General features: G+C 50.8%; 10 protein-coding genes across 10 annotated transcripts; 3 read left to right on the forward strand and 7 right to left on the reverse strand.

Annotated features, from left to right (window-relative positions):
* Positions 1-1,517: 1,517 nt before the first annotated feature.
* Positions 1,518-3,684, forward strand: Z519_05649 (uncharacterized protein; the record flags this gene model as incomplete). Its single annotated transcript, XM_016763389.1, has 4 exons — positions 1,518-1,610; positions 1,661-1,783; positions 1,841-2,189; positions 2,246-3,684. 4 exons carry the CDS (start codon positions 1,518-1,520, stop codon positions 3,682-3,684), a joined length of 2,004 nt encoding a protein of 667 aa, XP_016621002.1.
* An 818-nt stretch (positions 3,685-4,502) lies between these two features.
* On the reverse strand, positions 4,503-5,247 carry Z519_05650 (uncharacterized protein; the record flags this gene model as incomplete). Its single annotated transcript, XM_016763390.1, has 2 exons — positions 4,503-4,796; positions 4,969-5,247. 2 exons carry the CDS (start codon positions 5,245-5,247, stop codon positions 4,503-4,505), a joined length of 573 nt encoding a protein of 190 aa, XP_016621003.1.
* Positions 5,248-7,257: 2,010 nt separating this feature from the next.
* Positions 7,258-8,265, reverse strand: Z519_05651 (uncharacterized protein; the record flags this gene model as incomplete). Its single annotated transcript, XM_016763391.1, has 5 exons — positions 7,258-7,865; positions 7,914-7,972; positions 8,030-8,052; positions 8,107-8,177; positions 8,226-8,265. The coding sequence occupies 5 exons, from the start codon at positions 8,263-8,265 to the stop codon at positions 7,258-7,260; spliced, it is 801 nt and encodes a 266-aa protein (XP_016621004.1).
* Positions 8,266-9,034: 769 nt separating this feature from the next.
* Z519_05652 (uncharacterized protein) lies at positions 9,035-10,009 on the forward strand (the record flags this gene model as incomplete). The annotated part of the gene is made up of 2 exons (XM_016763392.1): positions 9,035-9,119; positions 9,174-10,009. 2 exons carry the CDS (start codon positions 9,035-9,037, stop codon positions 10,007-10,009), a joined length of 921 nt encoding a protein of 306 aa, XP_016621005.1.
* A 1,072-nt stretch (positions 10,010-11,081) lies between these two features.
* Z519_05653 (uncharacterized protein) lies at positions 11,082-12,270 on the reverse strand (the record flags this gene model as incomplete). Its single annotated transcript, XM_016763393.1, has 3 exons — positions 11,082-11,914; positions 12,001-12,158; positions 12,221-12,270. 3 exons carry the CDS (start codon positions 12,268-12,270, stop codon positions 11,082-11,084), a joined length of 1,041 nt encoding a protein of 346 aa, XP_016621006.1.
* A 556-nt stretch (positions 12,271-12,826) lies between these two features.
* Positions 12,827-13,564, reverse strand: Z519_05654 (uncharacterized protein; the record flags this gene model as incomplete). Its single annotated transcript, XM_016763394.1, has 2 exons — positions 12,827-13,327; positions 13,409-13,564. The coding sequence occupies 2 exons, from the start codon at positions 13,562-13,564 to the stop codon at positions 12,827-12,829; spliced, it is 657 nt and encodes a 218-aa protein (XP_016621007.1).
* Positions 13,565-14,474: 910 nt separating this feature from the next.
* Positions 14,475-14,955, forward strand: Z519_05655 (uncharacterized protein; the record flags this gene model as incomplete). Its single annotated transcript, XM_016763395.1, has 3 exons — positions 14,475-14,485; positions 14,540-14,688; positions 14,816-14,955. The coding sequence occupies 3 exons, from the start codon at positions 14,475-14,477 to the stop codon at positions 14,953-14,955; spliced, it is 300 nt and encodes a 99-aa protein (XP_016621008.1).
* Positions 14,956-16,558: 1,603 nt separating this feature from the next.
* Z519_05656 (uncharacterized protein) lies at positions 16,559-18,156 on the reverse strand (the record flags this gene model as incomplete). Its single annotated transcript, XM_016763396.1, has 3 exons — positions 16,559-16,726; positions 16,785-17,955; positions 18,008-18,156. 3 exons carry the CDS (start codon positions 18,154-18,156, stop codon positions 16,559-16,561), a joined length of 1,488 nt encoding a protein of 495 aa, XP_016621009.1.
* A 628-nt stretch (positions 18,157-18,784) lies between these two features.
* On the reverse strand, positions 18,785-19,801 carry Z519_05657 (uncharacterized protein; the record flags this gene model as incomplete). The annotated part of the gene is made up of 1 exon (XM_016763397.1): positions 18,785-19,801. One exon carries the CDS (start codon positions 19,799-19,801, stop codon positions 18,785-18,787), a length of 1,017 nt encoding a protein of 338 aa, XP_016621010.1.
* Positions 19,802-19,854: 53 nt separating this feature from the next.
* On the reverse strand, positions 19,855-20,232 carry Z519_05658 (uncharacterized protein; the record flags this gene model as incomplete). The annotated part of the gene is made up of 2 exons (XM_016763398.1): positions 19,855-19,999; positions 20,051-20,232. 2 exons carry the CDS (start codon positions 20,230-20,232, stop codon positions 19,855-19,857), a joined length of 327 nt encoding a protein of 108 aa, XP_016621011.1.
* Positions 20,233-22,669: the final 2,437 nt, after the last annotated feature.

Raw genomic sequence — 22,669 nt, forward strand, 5'->3', positions numbered from 1 at the left:
CTCGCCGCTACTGGGCCCACTTTAGATGACAGCCAAAGACGACGCAAAGTAGAGTGACAAAAGAGCACTTCCAACGAGGCACGGATGCTGCATCCCAGGCGTGCTCTGCTCCAGCGAGACTCTCAGAGCCAGGTTCAGCGCGACCCTTCCAAGACGTAGAAGAGGCTGTTTGGAAAAGTTTCGGGTCTCGCGCAGGAATGACAATGATGGAAATTCGAAACATCGACAGGATTCTCAAGGGGCAAGGCCCTTTCTCGGGTCCCTTCAATTCGCAAATCTTGACCGTCCTGAGGAGGCGCCGCGCCAAAGACCTCAATGACAATCGTTCCATCGGGAGCAAGAGAGGATCAGAACGCGTTGATATGAGCCTGGCACACCACTGCGACGGCTGTATTTTGTGCGAATTATATGTTGCGGGAGTGAGCAGAGGTCAAACTGGGAGAAACATGCTTCATTTGGGGACTGAGCAGTTGTACATCTTTCTTGGGCAGGTTGAAGTGGAGGTAAAAGTGAGGGTGAGGGTGAGGGTCAAAGTTCGAGTGTGGAGTCTGGCGGCGCTCACGCGGAAGGTGGATCCCGTGATAGGTTAGTTTTGTGTGAATGGTGTCTTGTCCAAAGCAGGCTAAGGTGTCTTGGCAGATGTTAATTGATTGGCTCGGTCCTGACTGCCGTCCGTTTCCCCTCTGTGCTTTACACCCTCTCTGCCCAGTGCCCGCCTTACTTAGGGAGTTTGAGACCCCTAATTCTTCGGCTGTCACTGCCGATAATACGTGCTACAGTTTGAATGGGCGTGCCTCCCCTACCCAGTACGCCCTGCTGTCTCTTCGTTATCTTGGGTTACTCTTTGGCAAGGAGCCCAGTGCCTTTGGCTACCCAACTCTGCGGGCCGTTCCCCTAACCCTCGGCCTCTCTAACAGTCTGTGCTACCACATTGCCTCCTAGTAGATTTGCTAGAGGCGCACACAATCAGCAAGTCAGCTTTTGTTTCTTTGATGAGCGGTTCAAACTTTGCTTACCTAGACTTGTTAGGCAATTAGTGGGAAGAGAAGCGCCCTTCCGCCCGCTAGCCCCTAACCCCGCCAGATCTGCGCCTAAGCGAGCCCTCCGAGGCCCCCGGACAAGGCCGCGTACCTGATCTAAGCTTGCTGTCTGTTAGAGTCCAACTCAATTGGACGCGTTCTACCTCTGATGCCACAACCTTTCAACTCTCGTTTTCCGGCCCTTCATGCATTTGTGCCCTCCCTTTGTCTATACCCTGGCATTGAGGGGGGAAGGTAGAAGAAAGAGCAACAATGCCTGGTTGATGAGGTGTTGGCGCTCTTGCGAACGCTGGTCACACGATTCAATTTTAAATCTCTCAATTTGTCCCACTATCTCTGGCATCCCTGTCGTCTGTATTGATCCGTGATATTACTTGGACAAGACAAACGTCCCCCTTCTCGGGCGTTTTCTCTGCTGCCCAACCAAACCAACCCAAACCTTACTCACTTCTCCGTGCACCTAGCCGATCCGCTGCAATGGCAGACGGCACCGCGCAACCCTCGGCTGCGCTGAAGTCATTAGAGAGGGAATACAAGGCTAAGGTCACCGAGACCGAAGCTATCTTCCATGTGCTGTTGCTTTTTCCCTCTTCCACAGTTGTGGTGGCTGACTTTCACAGAAACTACTCCAGCTGCTTAGCGCAAAAGAAGCCGAGTGTGAAAACCTCAAGTATGATCTCCTAGATCAGACTGAATCCCGAAGACACTGGCACAAGCGAGCGACTGAAGCCGAGTCTCGATTGGTTTGTCCTCTTCTCTTCATGACTTTAGGTGCGTCGTTTACTGATCCATCATGACAGTCAAGTGTTCAACATGTCATGGTCCTCGTCGACGGGAATCACCACTTTTTCAAACCCAACCTTGTAAGAGCAGGAATAGAAGGGGCGAAACTCGCCATAGACACTCTCGTGACTGAAGCCAAAGCTCTCGCCCGCGAACAGCACAAGAATGATCTGCCCGACCACCTTTCGGTAATAGTGCACATTTTCATCGATGTTGGAAAGCTGGCCGACGACCTCTCAACCACGGGTTTGCTTCCTGAGCCTGATCAACTGTGGACTTTCATCCAAGAGGCAGGTAAACTGGAACCGGGTATCACCATCTCCGACTGTGGTTCTGGTCACCATGCCGTCGAAGCAAAGATAAGGCGTGAGTCCAAGTCGACTGCCCTTTTTGTTTGATGGCCGCTGCTGAACAACATCTAGACTTCTACGAATTATATCTCGAAAACTGCCACTGCAGACATCTTTTCCTAGCTCTGCAAGGTCAGTCGGAATACTACGAGGTCCTTGAGACTTACGCCGACGATGGCTATACGAAATCAAAGACCTCTCTCGTTCGCCCAAGCGGAGGGCTTCACAATGGTTACAATCTCCCATTCCATACAGTTGACTTCTCTGTTGTTGAAAGCGTGCCTCAGCAGGCCACTTCTTTCGCCGCCATCAGTCCGCAGATCAACGGCACAGCCGGCCCACCGTTGCCGGCTCAGCATTATGAAAATACCAGCGTGCAGACCCTGTCAAAGTCCCCTTCCAATCCAAACCCCTCGGAACAACCCGTTCCCCCCTCGCTTCCTCTCGGCCTTCACTCCAGCCCTCCAAAGCCTACCAATCAGACCGTTGAGAACATGCAGAAGCCCCCTACCAGAGTCTCGAAAATGCCTGCAAAATCCCACCTTGAGCGGAATGGCGATAAATTGGAAGGCTCGAGCTCCGTGGGGGTCGTCAAGCTTGACACCTCTTCACATTCTTCTCATCAATCGAAAGCTGCAGAGCAGCAGTGGGAGAATGCGCCAACTAACAGTTACGCACCACCGGCCATCGCAGTTCCATGGGGTGAAGAGAAGATATTACCCGGACAGTGTGCGGACGACGAGCCTGCATTGTTGAGGAGAGCAAACAACAGTTACAATCGGAGACAGAAGCAAGGAGGGCGGAGACAAGATCGTCCTTTCAATGGCCCGCCACCGAGACAGAGTCCTCGACAGTTTGAAGGGTCGTGGGATGATATGGTTCAAAATGAAGTGTCCAGAGCGCCAACCCAAGCATCGTCTCCATCACCGCGTCCAACAAGCGCGTCTACTTTGTCGGCTGCAATCAAATCAAACGACTTTTCATCAGCTTTAACACGTCAGACTTTGACGAAACCCGAACCAAGCCCTCTGGCACGCCCTGTTTGCTCTCCCATTGCTTTGAACCAGTCGGGGCAACGCATTGATCTAAAACTCCCGCGTGAGACACCCTCTGAGCACGACGCCTTCAGGTTGCGTGTAGGCAACCGACAGTTGTGCAATGAGCACCACATGCGAAACAATTGTAGCGATCCACGATGTATATTCGATCACGAGGAGATCTCGGACGGGATTTATCTTGCATTGAGGAACATAGCTCGGACGATGCCCTGCAATCAAGGTGCAGAATGCCGACGCCACGACTGTTACTTGGCTCACCACTGTCCGAACATTTCCAAGTATTCCACTTGCGGCAGACCGAGCTGTCCATTTGCCAAGAAGGGCTTGCATTCGATTGTCGATTTGGAGATTGTCGAGATGATTCAGCCAACGGAGAAGAAGACGCAGCAAGAGAAGGAGAAGTCGGAGCAAGAAGGGAAGGGAGAGAAGGAAGAGAAGGAAGATCTTATGTGAGAGAATTTGAGGTTGTCTGAGGAAGAAAGGATGCGCAGAGCAAGGCCTGCGAGAGCTATAATTTCAAGGCATCTAGAGGTAAGGTTGCGGTTGGGAAGGCTATCGTTTTGAAATGAGCACCGACGTACCTTCTGCATTCAGAGACCGCTGGTGGAATCGGATGAGTTATATAGGATGCGGAAAACCTCTTGGGATAGGAACACTGCCAACGGCTTTGGGGAGGATTTCGTTTGCATCGTTAGTCATGGTGATTTGTGGCTGACTGGCGACAGCGAGCTACTGGGTAGCGAAACTGTCCCTGGCTTCAGCATGGATCTTGTTTTCATTGTTTGCACGGTGTATTCTGGACGGGCCTTTCAGTGCGAGGTGTCTGTCCAACGCGAACGTCGCAACTCGAGGCCTGTGTGGAAGAACTAATGATTTGTGATGAACTGGCAAACTGAGCGAAACCGTCAGCGAACGACCTAGGAAATGGTAAAGAGAGGGAACACCAACCTGATGAAAGTCATGCTACGGTGCCGATCATGTATTATCGGCAGTGTCCAACTCTTCTTATGTAGGCAATGCCGCAGGGCTGCTCGATTCAAAATATCCCCCGTGCCACAGATTCATGTGCGGTACTCAGTTGGAAATCGTAGCCGAGCCAGGAGTTTTCAGCGCTCTACGAGGTAGCTTATAGCGACTGAAAGCTGCGCCCCGGAGAAAAGCCCTCTCATCAAAAAGTGTCGGGTTTCATGAGGATGAGAATGGTTGCAGTAGCTCTCTGGGCCACAGAAGAAAACAGGCGGTATTCTTTTCTCATATCCTTCATTCGGTGTTCAGTCCCTGTCCATCTTGTCCTCATCGCGATCCTTCCGCCTATCCCTGTCGCGACTCCGGCTCCTAGTCTTGCTCCTGGACTTGCTTCGGCTTCGACTCCTTCCACCTCTGCCGCCGCCGGCACCACGGCCCTTTGTTGCGACGCCGCTGGCTCGGCTGCCTTTATCCTTGGGTGGCGGACGGACGAAGGCGTAGTCGACTGAGATGGTCTGGTCGAGCAGTTTTGCGCCGTCCAGGGCCTTGATGGCGGCTTGCGCTTCGACTTGGGTGGGGTATTCGATTAGAACGTAGCCCTGGCAAAGGCACCCAGTTAGTTAGTTTAGCTGCATTTTTTGTCTTTGGCCTCATCCGCGCCTTTGTTCGTTCCATTGCCATGCCATCCTATGCACGCTCGCACGCTCGCACGCTCCCTCTCTTGCTAGTCCCGATGCGCCCATTTTAGTCAGGTGTAAATCAAATTCATACCTTGACGTACCCAGTCCTCCGGTCCAGATTCAAATGCAAGTTCTTAATGTCTCCGTACTCGGCGAAGAGATCGTGGATGTCCTCCTCGGTGGCTTCCTCGTGGATGTTCGTGGCGATCACGATCCAGCCCTCGATACTGCGGACCGCGACGGCGTTCTGAGCGGTGCGCGCCTCGGAGCCTGCGGTGGCAGAGGAGGGCTTTTTGGTGCCTGTTGGGGAGGAGGTGCCGTTTTTGGACTCGGCTGGAGGAGCCGTGTCCAAGTCCATCTCGGCCGACATGGTTGCGGTGATGTAGAAGACGGTGGCGATCGCCGCGACAGAGGGGAGGGGAGCTGCGAGGGACTCAAGAAAAAAAAGTACTCTGAAGTGGGTTGAAGTAAAGTAAACGGCGAAGCGGTCGGATCGCCTGATCGCCACAGCCGAAGTTTAACCACCAAGACTCGAGGAATTCACTTACAATTCAGAATTGGCCTATTGCATCGTCCTTTTTCTATCTACAAGAGTGTCTACCACTGCGTACATTGCAATTGTCAACCTGAATGTATGTCATCCGCTTGAGTTTGACAGTGGCATATTTTGTTGCCTTCATTGCTTCCTCCGCTCAAGACGCCATCTGCGAGAATCCATGGGTCAAGTCATTGCAATGATGCCAACGACCATCTTAGCCCAGCGTGCCGGACCTTGCTAAAGATTTCCACATCAACATCCCTCAGTGGATCAAGTCCACGAGTGAATGCCACCTAGGGCTGTTTCTTGAGGTGTGAGGCTCTGCATGTCTGACACGCATTTGCGGCTCGGCGTATTCGACTTTCGTCGCCCTTCGTGAGTCATTGTCGGCAAGGCTGAAGATGCCGTTACACTCTAGGGCAGAGGCCCATATTCTCCTCAGCAGCTGGCGAGTCGAACGGCACCCTTGATTTCGATACAAGAGTAGCCCTCAGCCATGTTCGTCTTGTCTTCGTCACCCCGACGCAGCATCAATGCGTATGTCATGTTACTGCCTGCAGAATCTCCTCCACTCCAAAACACAAGGTGGAAAGCAATTCCTCGCTCTGCTTAAGGTCATTGTGCTCAGTCGATGACAATGGACTGCTCGTCCAACTTTACAGTGAAGTGATGTTCTGACGCCGGGTGGTATTTAACTCCAACCATCTCTCGTAGTAGGTGCCATTCTAGGGGTGTCATGCGCAACGTGTGATATATCCGAAGACTTTATCAGTTTCAGACCGCTCTCAAATTCATCCCGATCCAATGGTATATCCACCGCGGTACACACAGACCAATCCAGCAACATCCTTCTTGCCATCATCCACTACCACCTTGGATAGAAGATTCTGATCGGAATACTGCCATGGGGACCCCTGACCCGTTGAACTCCACTTTACCCACTGGGGCTCGCTTGTCCTTTGACTGGGCGTGGAACCTAATGACTTCGAGATGATGTCTCCGTTCATGGAGGTTGAAAAGGCCCGCCCATGCAATTCGAGGTTTTTCCTCAAGAATTTGGAGATGGCTATGGTGAGGGCTGACCTTTCCGCAATCTTCTGGACCCGTCGAGGAGCTATACTGGGTGATAAAAAGCCATGCGGAATGTCGGTGGATTTGGAGATCGATGGACAGCTGACATTGGTTTTCTCCATTGTTTTCAACAGCCGAACAGATGAACTGAACTTGGTGATTCAGAGACGCAAGCACCTCCCATCTCAGCATCTAGCAAACTCCCAAAAAGTTGAAAGTGCATCTCTCCAGTGGTTGGATGGAGGAAGTACAGAATCCCCCCGTTCGCCCCATGGGGAATTGTCAAATTTCTAAGCAGACCATCCTGCTCGGAAGAAGAACTGTTGGCTTCGCTCCGGAAGCGATATAAATGCCTGAAATTGATCGTTCAGCAGCAGAGAAAGCAGATAACACATTTGCAGTACTGTCCTCATTTTTTTGCTCTTCTGGAAGCTGAATGTTGACTTGCTCTTGCTTGTTCTAGGCTTACATGGAAAATCCAGACACACCTCAGTACGGAATGCTCCTTGCTCCATTACCTGTCTCTGTGAGACACACTTTCTCCAGATGTCGACAACTGATTTCTCTTGCCGACCGTCTTAAAAACTGCGGGGAGCAAACATTGAGAACTTCCACCGCCCAGCACAATCCCCATATTGCGCGCAACTCCCACACTTCACTAATACCTGCTGCTCGTCTCGTTTCGTCTCGGGGTGGCGCGGTTTGCTACCACAAAAGGTATTCCTTGACTGTTTCAAAACAATCCCAATATCCAAGATAGATGGATTCCCTCTAGAAAAAGAGGTAAGCAATCAGGAAGCTGATTAGACAAAGTGCAGCCACGATTTGCAGCGGAACCCCTGATTCGTGGCTCTGTTGTACGACCGCCTGGACTTTCTCGTTCGTCTCCTGCGCCTTTCTCTGCCGGAATTGTGGATCTTGCAGTTGGCTTGTCAATTTTTGAATCTGTGTCTTTGCAGCTGCTAATTGTTCCCTCAAATCCTCGTTGGATGTCGATACGGCGCTGGCAACAGTGGAAGCGGCGGTGGTGAGGCCAGTCGCTTCCGCAGCCTTTGCCATTGAAGTCTTTACGGATTCCGCGGCTGATGCATTGGTTGAGGATTGCTGAGCAGGAGAACCGAACTGCGGAGTTGGGGAAGAGTAGGCGGGAGGCTGCTCTTCATGGGAAGATACGCCGTTGGGTGTAGCTGCTGCGGCAGGGAGGAAGCTGACGCGGATTTTTCGTTCTTGAATGGTGTTTTTGGCCGTCTTCTCCACGGTTTGCCAAAGGGTTGTGACATTGGGATCTTGATCGGCCGAAGTGAGGACGGATTGAACGAGGAACTTATCCCGGCATTTGGCGTCAAGTGGAGGTTCTTCTTTCATTGCTTGTAGGAGAACTGTAGACGTTAGCCGGAGGGATTGGGAAACAGCGTCCTAAATCGCACCTTGAACATCGACGGATTCATTGGGTGCGATGATGCCAGAATTCGGTCGCACACAGTATCTGATTCAGTATTAGAGAATCGTGTTGTATCCCCTATTTCTCTGTTACAAAACTCACTGCTTAGGGGCTGTGGTCTTGACCTGTTTGCCATCTGTTAGCATGCGCAGCATCACTAGACAGAGGGTTTGACATACTTTGAAAGCGACAGGTTGGGAATTGCCATTTGTGAGCTTGAGGATCTCGGTGACTTCGCGATTGAAAGGGCCTGCTCAAGTGTGAGTGTATGCCGTGTTCGAAGAGTGAGGGTACTGACGGCGGAAGCCCAGTTCGGACGGCTGGAGGTCTACAGACATGGTGGAGTGTCGATGAAGGCGATTCGCAGTCCTACGGCGAGAGAAACGACGGTCGGAGGGCTTGAGAGAGTAAGACAGAGGACTTAACAGTAAGGGATTGTTTGACGTCTGAAATTGATAGAGGTGCCGAGTGGATTGTTCAGCAAAGACTTGGTAGTCTAGCGAAGCGTAGGGAGACCTATGACGACCAAGTGATGCGCAGGAAGTGAGGGCTGGATTCGGAGAGGCTGGTAGTTAGTAGGATCGCAGAGCCACTCAGGGGCCTTGGTCACCTAACATGTAAGGAGTAGTGGCACCTGCAAGGAGAGGCTACCAGTGGCACTTAGGCGGGTAGAGTGCATCACCCAGCATCACTCTGGGCGTAATGACGCTGATATTTGACGCCTATAAACTAAACCTCACTAGCCTGTAATTCCACCTGCAACCGCTTACCGAGTACATCGAAAGCGCCCCGCGTTAACTCTACTCCTAACTCGGTACTTCGTACTTCGCAAATTCACTCCAACTCCCCGCACCTATGTAACAAGTCAACTATTTGTGCCTCAAAAGACCATCGCCAGCAGCCTTTGTATTCTCTGACTACCGTGTCTTCACTTTCACCGTGCACGACCTTCACACCGATGCCATCATTTTCCGCTACCGCCTAGACGTATTTAAAATCCTCTCCTCTCCTCGCTCCCTAACCTCTCCTCTCCACCTTCCTCCCTCATCAGCCTGACCCGGGCCAAAGAACCGCTCAAGAGACCCCATAGAATACATTGAAAACAAAATGGCGACATCTGACCTAGATCAGTTAGTCATGATGGGCTTCGACAAGGAGCGCAGTGAAATGGCACTGAAGAATACAGGCAGCCGTAAGTGGGCATGATCCTTTCACACCCCTCACCACGTGCTGAATAATGCAACAGTGGCAGACGCGATCGACTGGCTCGACGCGAACTCCTCAAAGTCACTTGAAGAACTGAAAGCCGAGAAGGCCGCAGCAGCAGAGGCAAAGGCAGCAGAGGCAGCCGAAGAGGCACGGAGTCTTGTGTGCAACGAGTGTGGGAAGAAGTTTAGGGGGACTGCCCAGGCCGAGTTTCACGCATCGAAATCTGGCCATACTGACTTCTCGGAATCGACTGAAGAAATTGCACCCTTAACTGAAGAAGAGAAAAAGGCAAAGCTAGCAGAATTGAGAGAAAAGCTAGCTGCCAAGCGGGCAATCCAGTCCGAACAAGACAAGGTCGACAAAAAGCGCAATGAACAGATCAACCGGAAGAAGACTAAGGAAACGGAAGATCTGAAGGAGCAACTCAAGGTCAAAGAGCAGATCAAGGAGGCCGAGAAGAAGAGGCGAGAGAGGCAGGAGGACATCGAAGCAAAGAAGCGGATTCAAGCTAAGATCGCTGCCGATAAAGAGGAACGACGATTGCGAGCGGAGCGGGAAAAGGCTGAGCGCGCTGGGACTACGCCTCCAGCCGCAGCAGCAGCTCCTCCGGCAGCGGCACCAGCAGCGTCCAAGCCAGCCTCAGAGTATAAGGAGACACGATTAAGGCTACAAACATCGACGGGAAACATTATGAAGACCTTCCCTGTCGAGACAACCTTGTTCGAGGTGGCGGCTGCTGTAGGGGAAGAAACCGGTCGGGATGTCGAAAGCTTTACACAGAATTTCCCGAGAAAGGTCTTCAACCAGGAGTACTTTGGAGAGAGTCTGAAGGATCTCAAGCTCGTGCCCAGTGCCAGCTTGATTGTGAAGTAGGTCTGGTTTCGTTTGCTCTGCGTGCTGCCTTTGATTCTTCATTGCGAAGGCGTTCGAGCTGGGCTTCTTACAAGGTCGTTTCTCTGAGGGTTGCTGACCAATGAACACAAGGGACTATCCATTGCCCTGGTAGCACTTGGGGCATTGGAGTTCATGGGACATATAGATAAAGCAGACATTCCTCTCGGAGAATATCTAGCTTGAAAATCACAAGATTTTGAGGCTGGTCTGATTTTGTCAAAGACGACAGATCACAAGCGCCAAAGGTTCCTACAGCCCAACCCCACCAAGCCCTAATCCGCGTCTCTTGCTCCTCGATCCATTCATCCTCTCGTACAAGACCTCCCTTCATGTCTTCCGCGACGAACCACATCACCAAGAGAACGGCATATCACATTCTCGAATCGTCCCCATTCTGTTCCACCTTGGCCAATACACCAGTTCGATACCGTCGATCGATGTCGAGCAAGGAATAAAAGAGAGCATGGTATCTGTACTCTGGTGATGGAATGCGAAATGAGAACAAGAAACGCCCTATCGCTCCATCAGAAATATGTCAGAAGTATAGAAGGCCATCCACGCCAGACTTTCTCTTTCATTGTCCCCAATTTCCACGCCGAAACCATCCAGAACCTGACCTAGATCTCACAGGCGGACTAGGGAATGCTGATCTCTTCGACAAGAGCGTTGCGCAGAATAACTCGTAGGTCTCCAGGATGCATGATTTCTCTTCTGCTCGGAGCAAGACTGGTCGTGTGTATACGCCTGCCAACACCTTCCGCGAGCGTGCATTCATGGCGAAAACTTCCAGGCAGAATATCCAGCTGCGGCTATCTCCAGAATCCTCAGGTCTCTTCGATGAACGAGATGACAGCTTCGGAAAGTATTCCAAACCGCAATCTAGCACGACTCAGGAGAGCAGCACCTAGGATCATCCCGAACCACTCTCTCTGTGGGAAGCGATTACTTGGAGTGGACAGACCGTACTATTCCTAGACTGAAGAAGAGACTGTCTTTTTTGGCGCCCAAAATTCGGAGACAATTGGTTGCTTTTCGCCTTTTCGATACTGACTCAGTGGGCACCGATTCCAGCAGGTGGCGCCCTGATAAGAGCATCCCCAAGTCGGTACTGGCTTTCTCTGAAGTACCGATTCATCGCCCCTATGCTGATGGGGTTTCTCGAGTAGTAATATGCGGAAGAAGAAGTGCTCGAAAGGGAGATGGCCGAAACCACCGTTTCTGAAGAGCTGTCTGAAAGGAGGGACGAAAACGAGGAAATGGAAGAGACACAGGACCTCTTCCATTTTGGTGATGCCATGTTGTGGAATGCAGTGTTCTCAGCGGCTTGACGGTGTCCATCCTGCACCGGATCCGTCTGGACTCCGGCGTCTGAATACGTGGGACGTCGTCGAAGCGGAAGCATGGGTTGTCGACGTTGATTCATACTAGACACATCTGGCCACGCTTCTTTCAAAGCCGGGTCCTCGTGGCTTTTGTTCCTTTCGTGCGACGCTCTCAGTGACAGCACTCCTGCGATTGCAATGCTCCGCGGTCTGATTCTCTTCTTGAGCCCTTGCCGCCGTTGTTGCGTCGGTAAGCGCTGTTGTTGATCGTCCTCTCGGCTCCTATTGTCCTCTGGGTGCGAAAATGTGTGCGACTTTCTTCGAAACGCCATTCGTTGGTCATCCACATTCGCCCCGGCTTGTATGACCGATTTATGATGAACACTGCTGCTGTTCACATTTTCTCGCAGATTGGTGTTGATGTGGGATATCCGCTCGTACCGGTCGAAGGCGAAGAATTCGTCGTTATGACCAAGGGAGACTTGAAGAGTTTCGAAGTCCCTACTCGTCCCGTCGGGAGGGAAAAGCCATTCATCGAGGGCGCAAGGGAGGCCATGTCTTTCTGACAGAGAAAAAAACAAGGTCAGTCAAAATTGGTGGGTTCTTGTGCGAGGCAAAGCGAAATGGTTTTCTCCGTCTTCTTCTCACCTTGTCTATATTCCCCGTATCTGTCCTGCCAGCAGATATAATATCGGTCGAAAGCACCAAATGCATACACAAGGATCTTGTCGACACTCTCTAAGTGTCCGAGAAGGCTGTTCAGCGAGACGTCGACGCTCGGTGGTCTCTGTGGCTTCGTCACAGTCCTGTGTCGAACGATCAGTTCTGGGTTTCTCCAATCACCCTCTTTCTCTCCATTAGAACTTACTCGTTGTCCAAGTCGAAAGCTGCGACGCTGCCAGGGTGTATGGATGCCATTGATGATTTCCACCAGGAGGAGGGAACTCTTCTATGGCATTATCCTCTTTTGCTGGATACTTTTGCTCTGATGGCCTATGAATCATCAACGTTATAACGGAAGCAAACAGTTCTCGTCAAGAACACATAGCGTCTACCTCTCACACTTGTTGTGGGGTCTCGAAATCTGGCCTTGTTCAGGGGATTGATGATTGATGCCGTCAGGCCACTCAGCTCATGATATCCCTTATGAAGCACAGAATGTCGCACCCAGTCCCCCAACACCAGCGGGCCTCTTACACTGTTGGCAATCTCACACCTCCGCTGTGACACGTTCATGTCGCAATGGAATCTGCGGTCTTGTTGGAGCTTCAACGGTCAACCTGTCGATCCGTTAATCCGTCAGAGTTCGTTCTAGAATCTTTTACAGCTGGAAATCTACGAATACGAAGTTCTTTGGCACTATGCAATGCAAACAATGGTGTATGTGGTTTCTGGGGTCTGGAATAGCTTTTCTATTCTCAGACTTCCCCATGTACCTTGCTACCTGAGAGCATTCTTGAGTATCTTTAGAACCTCAGGTAGTTTGCTTTGCCTGTTCCTGTTGCCGCAGATCCAGATCCCTTTTCCACCTCTTTTCCCTCCTCCACAATTCGACCTCCAAGACCCTTGTTCCCTGGGGAACCTTTGATCGCAGGCCGTCATCGTCACGGTCGAAATACAGAGCCCACAGACCTGGCTCTTCCTCGACTACCACAAATCCCTCCCATCCCTCCAGAGTCATCCGGCGGTCTTGCCTGGTGCAATCCCATGGCCCTGTCACGTTGGGCTGGGCGTCTACCCGTAGACCGTATTTGACCTCGTGCGTGCGCTTGTCGACGTAGATCCAGTTCAACATCGGCGGGGTATCGCAGATGGTCGAGACGAGGCCTTCGTACTTTGCCTCTGGATATGGGAGGAAATATCCGGCGAAAGGATGTCCAAGTGGTTGTTTATCGGCCTCTTCATCGTCGTCAAAATCATCGTCAATATCAATACCAACACTCCTCGACCTCGTGACGACCTTGTCAATATAGAGCTAGACGGCCATCTACATCAGTAAACCCAATGCACATAATCATGGACACTACTCTCTGAAGAGAGCAGCCCACTCGCTTACCTTCTGGTCTCGCAGCACGATCCGCCGACCATCAATCTCTTGATTCCTGGTCGATGCCTTCACACATGTCGCGACCAGGTTGCACCGTCGAGCGCGGTGTTCCTCTCGCCTATCCTTTGCCTGGCCCTGCCGGATGGCTTCCGCTGTCGCCAGCATTGCTGGGCATGTTATGAGCGCGACAACCACGGAGAGCACCATACTCGGGCGCTCGCTTCAATGGAACACGTGAGACTGTACTCCGTACTTGTTATATCGGTTTCAGGTCTTGAGTGGCGTGATTATCCTCCGGAGTTGTGGTATGTACCTAGTACGATGGGATCGCAGGTGGAAATAGTTGGGCCCCCCTTTTTTTTTCTCGCGAGAGGTTGGGGTGGTCTGCTGCTTCGACCACGCGAAGTTGCCATGGTGGGAGATCGCTGTCCTACATATTATTGTACCTGGGGCCTGGAATGGCGCATTGGTTTGCTCTTGCATCGAGTCATGCCACGTTTGTTATGATACCCAGAGGTGGCCAGATCTGGGGTTCAGCCTGGAACAGGTTCGCCTGGTCGGTTTCACGTCCTAATCGGCTTAGGCTGTGACAAGAGAATGGTTGCTCGTCTCAGCCTTGCGACTCCTCCTGTTTCTAGGACCACAAACCCACTTCGACAGCTACCCGAAGCCATCAGGCCACAGTTACTTACTCGCCGCTGTGTTGAATTTGTGCAAGCTTGGGCTAGGAGATCTCTGGAATTGTATGAAGCGACACTCCAGACACAGGAACCCCCTTTCTCCCTGACCCTGCAGCTCATCTTTCCCCATAGTATCGATGGCGTTTCAGACCAAAGATGCTGGCTTTGCTGGGAACATAAAAGAGAAGAAGACATCGCTTTTACTGAGATACACTTTCATCCTCATCTACATCAACGAAAACAAACACTTCAACTCATAGACCGCTGAGTCGTCTGGAACGACTGACGAAGACATCAAGTATCACCTTATTATTGCCTAATCCTGACACTTCTTCCTTCACGCCCGTGTTGATCTTGAGTCTCTTCTCGTCCACCTGATCTTCCACACAATCACCATGTCTGCAACGTATGTAGATCTCCTCGTCGGGTGTGCACGACTCAGAGGCTGACCAAGTTCCAGAGCTGCATACAGCAACACCGCGGATAAGGGTTACTCTAGCGGCAGCGAAGACGGACAAGCAGCAGGCCAGCGGAAGGCGCTGGCTACAACCAACGGCTCATCAGCATTACCCCTACCGCCCACCTCGGATTACCTATCGCAACCAGCGGGTATGTTACGTCAGCGCGTTACACGCTTGACCACTCCTGTCCATTCTCGAGCCACTTTTCTTGATCTCTCCGGGGTTCTTTTGGTCTTCTCTTTTCTGTCTCACACTGACTTGCTCCATCGGTCTAGGCGGTCTGCTCAAGGGCGCAACCGATGAAAATGGCAACCTCAAGCCCGCGGCGCTCATGGTCGGTATCAAACTTGACCTAGAGGCAGAGGTCCATTTGACAGCCCGAGTTCGAGGCGACATCACGATTGGCTTGTATTGAACGGGGAAATGGAAAACGAGACCAGTTTGCCCTCGACCATGACAGCGGATGGCCAAGTCACGAGGCTCTCTGGCTGCAGGTTCAGCTCAGGAAGGCCGATGACTGCTCATCAAGCACGCCAATTCGGACGAGAAGCAAAAAAACTTCTGTGTTGGGAAGATGTTCGAGTCGCGCACTGATAACCCTGGAAAGACCAGGTTTGCTGAACTCATGCTCTGACTCGGCCCAACATCGCCGTCAGGACCACAGATACGTACAATACATACCAATAGGATAAGACGAAAATGCGTATCTCAAACCATTCGAATTGAAGTTGGGAAGTCAACGTGTACTGCGAAATGCCGGTGCTTGTGGCGGTGAGGACAGCGCTACATGTCCTTGCTCCGCCATCAGGGCCAAAGTGCCGTTGACGGATGGAACGAGACTGCTGATAGAGGAGGGCTGAGGTAACTTCGGGAGATCCGAACAAGCCAAATGCAAGCTTCTCATCGCATTCCTTTGTAGTTTTGCTCTCCTCCTCTGTTCAAACTTGTCCATACCTAGGTACCCAGATCAGTCGCGAACGAAAAACCTGCTTCATTACGGTCTCGACTCGAGGGCGAGCGCAGGCCGCTTTTAACCTGAGCTTTGACCTGGTTTTCACCCGAGCAATCCGTGAGCAGAACACCGAGCTGCAAAAGAGAGGTTCTGTTGACAGCAGAATGCTACTGTGGCAAGCCTATCAATCCACCAATGCTTCAACGAAGGCCTCTCTATGACAGCCTCGGTGCCACCGTTGGTCGATAACAAGGTCTGGACAGATCTGGCCAGGTCCAGATCTATTCAGCAGACCACTTGTTGCCACAGTGTAAATAGTATATAGACAGGCAGAGTCTCTCTGAAGAGCCAGCAGCACACAATCAAGCAGACAGATCCACTCTCATTCTGTGTACTGGGTACAACAGGTCCAATCTAGCTTCTTAGCGATCGGCTAAACCTGCTCCTAGCAAGACATGTCATTCAGCTTAATCTCAGCAAGTCTCAGTGAGCCTCTCAGATCCCAATCCCTATGCTCCTCTCCTAGAATTCCTTCCGCATCGCTCCCTCGATGATTTTAGGTCGTAGAGGCAAAATCCGAGACGCGCACGCAAAAGGTGATCAGGGTCTACGAAGTTGTATAGTAATACCAATAAACTGCTCTACGAGAAGTAGTGGGGGAGATTGTGGCATACTACTTCCGTTATACTGATCCTACGGTCCCCCCCAGCCTCGCCTATGTATCTGACACAGTGTGATGATGCTCAGGCAAACTTGGGACGTACATAAATCCCACTTTCGCCTTCAATGCCCGGGGAATCTTGGCAAATGAGATCCCAAGGGTCGGGAAACAGGCAGAATTCCGGTTGAGGAGGGTCTGACCCTACCCCGTAGACTCTCACCAGGATGTAAACATCGGTTTGGGTGACCGGCGTCGAAAATCGTCGCGAGTACTTCTTCGCCATGGAGATCTGGTTGTTACTCAGGAGGGCCGGTGCACTCAGCCTCCCCAGTGTGGTCTTCGCTTTCAAGTGATATGTGATGTTCGACTGGTCGCTCGGGTACTCGAAGGTTGGGATTTGCTCCCTCAGATACCGACGCATTCTCCCTTCGGTGTCCCCGTATGTGAAGTCGGCGAAGTCTTTTCGCGAAACCCGCTGCTCAATTGGCTTGAAAAGACCTTTTTTCGATTCCGGCTAGTCCAGTTCTCTGGTGTGAACGACGGCGATAACTTTTCTTCCAAGAACTTGTAGACCTAAAGTTTTGTTTGTTAGAAACCTGAATTGAAACAAAACATGATCGCGTGTCCTCACCAGATGTTCTCCAGCAAATCCGATCTCGTGCGGCGTGTCCGCAAGAGTTTCTTGAGCGATGAAGCTGTTTCCTCCGTAGTTGATCCTACCGGATCTTCCAGAGGACAGGTGACCGCCTACTCGTTGAATTGTCCGGGTTGGGGTTACCAGTTGTCCGTGTGTATGATCTGATGAGGAGTATAGCGCATCTGAATCGGACTGGAAATCTTGAGAGCTGTCAACAATGATGCGGGAGATCGCTGACTCATTCGTTCCTGTTTGATTCCTTGCGCCAACATCTGTATTTTTCACAAGATGTTGAGAAGCGGGTGGATTGAAAGTGAACTGAAATGAGGTTCCGCCGCCAAAATCTGGTATTTGTGATTCGCTAGATTCTGGTCTTGAAGGAGTGGATGTCGTAGATCGATGGTGAAAAACGTCATGGGTTGCGTCGGACAGCTTTGCGTTACTCAGCCTCTCGACCAAGGGCGCGATAGTCTCGGTTGTAGCAGCTGGGCCGGTCGCGGTGATAGCAATGGATTGTACTCCGCTGATAGAAGTATGGGCTGAACTTCTCCTTAATGATATTGGCGAGGAGATCCCTGCATCGCTTCTTCTTCTTCGACTCTGTGCACTTGGCGTTGGTGATAGTCTTTGCTGTTGGAGTTCCCGGAATTCCGTCTCTGAAACACGATCCTCCTCCACTTCGCTGATCTGTAATTGTCTGAAAGTTAACCCAAGGCTTTCGGTGGGATCCTCAGCAAGGATGGCGTCGTCAGAATCTTCGTCGGGTTCAGGTCCAGTCGCAACTTCGGCGATGGCTGTTGGAGATATGCTGACACCTGCTCTCTCAAGTCCTTCAATAACTTGCTCGACTCTCGTCATCGTAAGCACGTTCGCTAGGAGTTCCCGACTAGTGTCTCCCAGGTCAAAGCGTTCGGCGAAACGTTCTGCTAATGGGACAATGATATCCGTGATCTCTAGACCTTGTCGAATCTTAACATGCAGCTTTGTGTCCGCATCCACTAAGAGGACCTCTCCCTGATCGTCCTGGCCGTACTTTTTGTTGCCGTTGGCATCAAGAACAAAGCGCTTGACGATAATCTTTGGAACTCGAAAAACCATTATATCGCTAAGCATTGCCGTCACCTTCTTAGCGTTCAGAGTGCTCTTGTCGTTATAACATATAATACTTGAATCTGTCAGTCACAGATGGGTGCCCCCGTAAAATACTAGGTACTTACCCGATGATATACGGACTTTGTCCTCGAAGCCTGTCGGTAAGATCGGGATCCAGTTCCTGGACCCCCTGCTTTGGCTGGGTCTCTTCTTTCTCCACGCTCCTCGATAAACGTTTGGAGTCCATTGACAACTTATCAAAAATGTTGTCCATTGATGATTCGAAGAGACCCCAGTTATGTCGAGTAACGGCAAAAGTCTTTAAACTTCGATTTAGCCGGTTCAAGTCTGCAATCCAGAATTGATCCTGCGCTCGAAGCAAAGTCGTCCTTGGAGCGTGATTGTTGGATTCACCTTGACTGACGGGAAAAATGCGAAACTCAAGCAATTCTCGTCGTTAAAACATTAAAAGAAAAGTCTCGCCGAGGAAGGAGTCGAGCGCAGGCAGCATTTTGTGGCATAAGAGACTGGTATGCTCGGGCCCAGCCCGTGACTCCATGCTACGGAACTCTGAGATCAAATCGTCAAGTACTGCATTCCTTACTCCCAACAGTTTCTGGAAGAGCCTCTGACACTCTCGATAGATTTTGGAGAGAACGTACACTTTCGTACAGGGAAATGAGGCTTTCCATACGCATTGGTATAGCAAAACCCATCTGCCGGGGTCAACGTATATCAAATCCCAATTGAGGAAATTCTCTCTTCTTGATCGCCGTCAGCAGCCACCAGGTTGAAGATATACTCAACTTACAGCTTTGGGATTTCTAATGCTGGGTATGTTGCGATTGATTTGTAAACAGTTGTTGCCAACTTTTTCACTTGTTCCTGTTTATTGCCTGCTTTCAGAGACCGGAGCTGTTCCAAGTTGAGCCGTTTTTCGCCAGTATATGTCTCATTGCGTTTGATAGTCGTCCATTCGACAGCAAGGGAGGCAACACAACCACTCCTTCTAATGAGGACAGGAATCGACACCAGTCTTGACTCTCGTGACCTGCGATTGCGTCTTCGTAGTCTGTATGTAGCCATAAAACATCACTGAAGTCATCTGAAAAAAGCCGTCTGACGGCCCTTCCTTCTGTGCCGAATGGAAGCTGACCTTTCTCCTGATATCGAATAGTGAGCTTAGAGTCAACGAGGCAAATGCTGAGTGGGTAGCCAAATTGACGCCAATAGCGAGCATGGAAGAGATACACCGCATGTGCAATGATGTCTTTCGGCCTCCAGGTCCTGGCTGTTGCGTGAGACCGGACTATCATTCTGCATATCTCAGTCGCATCAGATGGTTTGACTCCTGATAGGCGGTAGAGCTTGTTGCGGTAGCGATCACCGGCAACACATGACTGTACGAAGCAAACGTCGAGTCCAGATGGGAGGGACATACGGTGATTCTGATGTAAAAAGACGTTGATGACCTGGCACCAATCACCAGAGACCCATGAGCCACCTTCAAGCAGGATGATTCGAAGTGCTTTGAAGGCCAAATATTCTGTTGACCAATACTTTCTATCTGAGAAATGTTTGTAGAGAAGCCTTGCCACACGGGAGTGCCATGCTCCTGTCTTTGACGAGAAACCTGTACTATCCTGGATATGGCTCAGATGCTCGATGAAATGAGAGATTCTGTAAGGAGCGACACCCATTGTCGCTAGAATCGAGGATGACTTCGTAGAGTATGCCCTCGATCTGACCCGGAGGGCGTACGGACTCTCAGTGATCAGAAGTTCACCTGTTGTGCCTCGAAAATCATCTGATGCGGTCAATGCGTCCTGAGGAGCAAGGAAGACACCACCGAGTAACTCCGTTTGAACCAGTGGCTTTGATCGAAGTTGAGCGGTAGTAGCATTGGCAACAACTTTCATGAACGGGTTGTAAATAAACCGTAAAGATCCCAAATACTCAGGTCAGTGATACTTCATACGAGGGTTCGTCGATGCTGCCAGCCGTTCAAAGGCAAAGCAGAGCGCTTCTGGCAAACGGGTTTGGAGGGATTCATTCCATGTTCGGTTATCCACATCTTCTCGATTTGCAGTCGAGATGAAATCGGTATGAATGATAAACTGTGCAACTGTTAGGGCTGAGACACTTCGCAAGGGATGCCGTTATCATACCTCAAATCCAAAGTGATCCACTGGTAAGTATGCATAGGTCTTTGCATTTTGATAAGGTGTTGCTGGTTGTATTGCGGAAAAGCAAGCACGATTGTAGTTTCATCGTTGCCAGATTGAACCTGAGCTCCAGGCTGCCGTTGAGGCATGCCTCTAAACGTACGCCGAAATGTGACATAATTCATTGTCGATTCGGGTTGGTCGTTGATCCTCGTCTCGATTCTTTCGCAATCAGGCCGTAAATGATTGAGCTGTCCAAGCTTCTCAAACGGCTGTCCGGCCGAGACCTTCAAATTGATAACTTTGATTTTCCGGGTAAACAGTAAGAACTTGAAATCGAATGATGGAAGATGGTGGTGCAAAGTGGACACATCAAGGTCAGCTTTGAACTACAGACAGATTGATGTTCCTAGAAAGTCCTGTGCTTGATCAAGCCAAATTAGTAGAACCGTTCCTACTGAACTGGGGCGAGGCTACTAGCCATGGGTATCAACTCGTACGGCGGTGGGTATAGCCTCTTCCCAACGCGCACACTCAACTAGGGGAAGTCCTCTCTATTGGTAACTTAGTTAATTAATTCTCTATGAAAAAATAATAGTCCCCCGAGGACTATATAAGAAGGACCCTAGTCTAGGGTCGACGCCCCAGCCAATCATAACGCTATCCACCACTTCAAACTTCTCCCATTACACTACATTGCCGAGTGGCGGTTGGGTATCCAGTTTGAAAGAATAGACACCCGAGTGGATGTTGACCACATCCGCAATTTTGAAAAGCGGCTTGAAGCCAATGCCCTTTTCCCCGATCTTGTCATCCTGGCCGGCCTTGGAAACTGCATCCCACCGAACACAGCGATTCGGCGTCGAGCCTGGTGCAGCCGGCTTGATTAGTCTGGTAAGTCAGAGAATTGTTCGTGGAGATGAAATCCACGCGCTATTCGCTATCATCCGCATTCTGGAGCAGTTCCCAGAAAAAGTGAGTGAGGTCGCCGTAGAGGCAATCAGCTACATTTTCAATCCGCTAGAAAGGCCGCGAATGTTGATGTCATTCTCAATGTCGATGGCATTTCCAGCGATGTGGCGTCTGGTCCAGAATGACTTGATATGTTCCTTCGCTTCTGCGCGTGTGGGCAGGGCCACTCTCTAAACAGACGAAGATTCCATAGTGAAGGATAGAAGACAGGCGGATCACACAAATAACAAATAATGTTGAATCAAGCCAAATGCCGTAGTCCAAACATGAGATGACCCAAGACACTACCGCACCCGGCGAAATTTGCATAGTTTCCCAGAACATGTGTAGTTGACTCAAACGCATTGACGAGAAAGGAAGAATTCCTTGGGCGTGAATAGTTGAGCAGAATGTACGTGTACATCTGGCTTGAACTTCTTCACTCGAAACGCAAAGGGTAATAACAGGTGAGGCGCAGGCTCCCAATCCTGGACAATGCTGTACTAAGCTTGTGAAGATAGGGGTCTTCGAGCCGCTCGTTACTCCGTGACAAGGCAACTGAGGTTTGAATCTCCGGGCGGTGCCATAGGCTGAGAACGCTTCCCAAAAGGTCGATTAGGCACATTGAGGATGCCTCCCAATCCCGGCGGTCGATAAACTTTTAGCCTCCAAAGGTGTGAAGGGCAGGTAGCTGTAGGATGGGAGGTGCATATCTTGAGACGACTACGAGCGCCACGGAGAGGTGACCAAGGGGTGTTGGGCAACGCGTGACGCGCGGCAGAAGCTGGGTGGTTTTGCATCGTAATGCACAGCCGGATTCATCAATGGGTGCACCCATGAACGAAGACGCGGTGTAGAATGCCATCGGTCGGCAAAAAAGTGCACCAAGGACTTGAATCATTCTAAAATGAAGGATAGAATTAAACAGCATTTCGAAGAAGTGTTGCCGAAAAGCAAAAGGTCATCATGTACTTCTTGCAACCAAGAGGGTTTGAGGTGAAAACAGGGTTTGAGGTGAAAACAGGGTTTGAAGCAGACCAAATCCATTTTACATGTACCGTCTATGCGCCCGCCGAAGCATGTGAAACCCCCGAAGAGGGACTGAGGTGGGCATCACTGAGCGCTTACTTAGGTACGAGGTAGTGATTTTATTCTTGACATTTGCCTAAAACATGGAGACCGTCTCCATAAGCGTTAGGCTGTGAAGGAGCAGGGGGTTGGATACTGGCTAGATAATATCCCGCTACCTCGTACTGTATGCTAAGCCTCCATTCAGGCAGATACACTGGGGCAAACCAGAAGACCTTCTCCTTCCCATATGTAGGCAATTGTCTGTATCAGCGGTATTTCTCTCCTCTGAGAGAGGCTCAAATGGTTGCCCAACAACGCTCACCATAGGGGTGATCTCTCCAGAAATGTCACCTCGCTAGTTAGCATGTGCATATCTAAGAATGTCACCATTCGGACATTTCCCTGCAAAATTGGGTGCAGATGCTCCCCTAAATGACGCCCTTGCCTAGCGGCCGTCGTGACTAGTGAGGGTACCAGGCCAAAGTTTGCTGAGGTGTGGCTGTTGTAGCTCTGCGCCCGGCCTAGCTGGCCCTGAGTTGCGCCTTGAGCAGCCCCGACCGCAAACCATGGTATCTATCCCTGACCCCATTGAACTTCAGT

This window comes from Cladophialophora bantiana (assembly GCF_000835475.1).
Source record: "Cladophialophora bantiana CBS 173.52 unplaced genomic scaffold supercont1.7, whole genome shotgun sequence".
Classification (NCBI taxonomy): Eukaryota; Fungi; Ascomycota; class Eurotiomycetes; order Chaetothyriales; family Herpotrichiellaceae; genus Cladophialophora; species Cladophialophora bantiana.